Raw genomic sequence first — 2576 nt, 5'->3', positions numbered from 1 at the left:
AGCTTGATTTGACTATTAGAAAACGAAATATTTTAACCCAAAACTGTTTTGTAGGCTTTATGGTCTGGCTGCACCTTTGTTGATATTTGTATTCCAGATTCCGGAGAAGCTGTTGTGTACACTGGTTATAAAGTCATGTCTGTTTCTGATTATGTCAACAATGACACAGACTACAGCGAGACTACACCGATAAACACTATAATCTCATTATTTACTTAAGTTCCTTCAGTTCTTAATCCAATAATACACTTTGGCATACTGCACTATTGGTTATTGATTATTTTTAGGGATGCTTGCACATACTGTACATGCACATAATTTGAGTAAGCCTGTCCCTCAGAGTAGTTTAACGAGTTGCAGTACCAACGTACCTTCAGTATGTTATGTTGTTCATGTTTACAGCTGCAGTATTTGTTTACATCCAGCCTCCATGCTTCTTGAGTCTCAGCATGAGGTAGACGCTATTAAAATGGTAAAATTGCATGCCAGCAATAGAAATATGATGGGACCGATATGATTGTGGTTGATGACATTAAAGATTTATCTCCCATGCTGCGGATTGGGAGGAAGTGATTGATGTATTAAATCAATAACCGCAGTATGCTTCCATGAAATGGGAATTATAATGAAGCAATATTTTTACTACGCATGTAAACACTTTAATGAAATTTTTCTAATAATCAGAGTAAGGGCTATAATTTGATTATTTGAGCTGACGTAAGTCTAGTCAATGTGTCACAGGATGACTCAGCACCATTATGTGGCTGTAATGGAAATCTTCTCTTTCTCTCTGCAGAGTGAGTCGGTCAAATACTTCCTGGACAACTTGGACCGCATTGGTCAGCTGGTGAGTCGCGTGACTGGTAAAATCTGCAGTAAACTCTACATTTCTGTACTTCTTCAAACTTGTTATAAAAAAAATGTCCGTCCCCCCCCCCCCCCCCCCCCTCCTCTGTCAGAACTACATCCCCAGCAGGCAGGACATCTTGTTTGCCAGGAAGGCCACTAAGGGCATCGTGGAGCACGACTTCATCATCAAGAAGATTCCTTTCAAGATGGTGGACGTCGGAGGGCAGAGGTCCCAGAGGCAGAAGTGGTTCCAGTGTTTCGACGGAATCACATCCATACTCTTCATGGTGTCGTCGTCTGAGTACGACCAGGTACACACAGTAACACGCAAGCGCACACACACACAATTCTGACACCCTGAAATCATGTAACTTGGATGTTGAGATGTCCACCGAACTTAGTCCCACAGTGTGATGTAATAAAGTATGTTACTCTCGCGTTTTGGGCTTAAGAAATGGACTATAAACAAAATCAGCCAGACGCAGCATTTGAGGTTTGCACAAAGCCGTCTTTGTAGCTGGAATTTGGTTGAGCAAACTGGATTGTTCCCTCAACCATGGCAGCGATTACACTGATACAGACTGTTCTGATGTCTGAATGGTTTGCTTCAACAGTCATATGACAACTGCTGAATTTAGCTGATACGTAGATAAAACCTGCTGGAAACCAAAGGATAAAATGTGTGTGTGTGTGTGTGTGTGTGTGTGTGTGTGTGTGATTCCAGGTCTTGATGGAGGACCGCAGGACAAACCGGCTGGTTGAGAGTATGAATATCTTTGAGACGATCGTCAACAACAAGCTCTTCCTCAACGTATCCATCATCCTCTTCCTCAACAAAACAGACCTGCTGGTGGAAAAGATTCGCACGGCAGACATCCGCAAGAACTTCCCCGAGTTCAGAGGAGACCCGCGCAGGCTAGAGGACGTGCAGGTAACACACACACACACACACACACACAGGTTTATAGCTGTCATCAGCAGTATCAGTTAGGTTTCAGTTCTTGTTCCAGCTCATTTCTGTAGCAAGTTGTTTTGAAGAGTGTTTGATGTTCTACTTATTTTACACACATTTGAACCCAGTATGCTTTCACCCACCCGCCCACCCACAAACACATACGCATGAACACACACACACACACACACACACACACACACACACACACACTCTCACACAAAGGCTCTCACTGTCCCTCCTCCGGTCCTTCCAGGCATTCCTGGTGCAGTCGTTCAGCCGTAAGAGACGTAACCGGGGGAAGCCGCTGTTCCACCACTTCACCACCGCGGTGGACACAGAAAATATCCGCTTCGTCTTCCACGCCGTCAAGGACACCATCCTGCAGGAGAACCTCAAAGACATCATGCTGCAGTGACGCCGACGTGGACGCGGACGCCGCCGCAGCTTCCCCGGCTTCTTCTGACTGTGAACTGTGAACCCGGCCGTGAACTGCGGAGAAAGGCCCGGTTCCTGCGTGGTCCTGACACACGAGCACATATTCACACTGACCTGCGGAGCGGTCCCACTGACTGACCTCTGAACTCTGAACCTGCGGAGCCGTGAAGTTCACATCAGCTCCCTGTGGAACACTGCTAGGGTCAGAGGGGAAAGGTCATCTCACCCCGACCCAGAGTTTAACCTGTATAAATATAAATGTGTGTATGCTGGAAAGAGAGTCGTCCGCTCTTTCTCTCAAGTACCTTCTCACCTTCATAACAAACAACAACAACAA

The 2576-nt window shown here is 45.7% G+C and overlaps 1 protein-coding gene across 1 annotated transcript in view; it reads left to right on the top strand.

The window, feature by feature from the left end:
* Window positions 1-2576, top strand: part of gna12a (guanine nucleotide binding protein (G protein) alpha 12a) — a 12821-nt gene extending 10245 nt beyond the window's left edge. Inside the window, exons 3-6 of the mRNA XM_071914448.2 lie at window positions 797-847; window positions 960-1160; window positions 1574-1780; window positions 2058-2576. Coding sequence (XP_071770549.1) covers window positions 797-847; window positions 960-1160; window positions 1574-1780; window positions 2058-2219 — 621 coding nt within the window. The 3' untranslated portion in view covers window positions 2220-2576. The remainder of the gene's footprint in view (window positions 1-796; window positions 848-959; window positions 1161-1573; window positions 1781-2057) is intronic.

The sequence above is a fragment of the Centroberyx gerrardi genome, chromosome 3, assembly GCF_048128805.1.
Source record: "Centroberyx gerrardi isolate f3 chromosome 3, fCenGer3.hap1.cur.20231027, whole genome shotgun sequence".
Taxonomy (NCBI): domain Eukaryota; kingdom Metazoa; phylum Chordata; class Actinopteri; order Beryciformes; family Berycidae; genus Centroberyx; species Centroberyx gerrardi.
The sequence above is the reverse complement of the archived record's forward strand: the minus strand, read 5'-3'. Positions and strand labels throughout refer to the sequence as shown.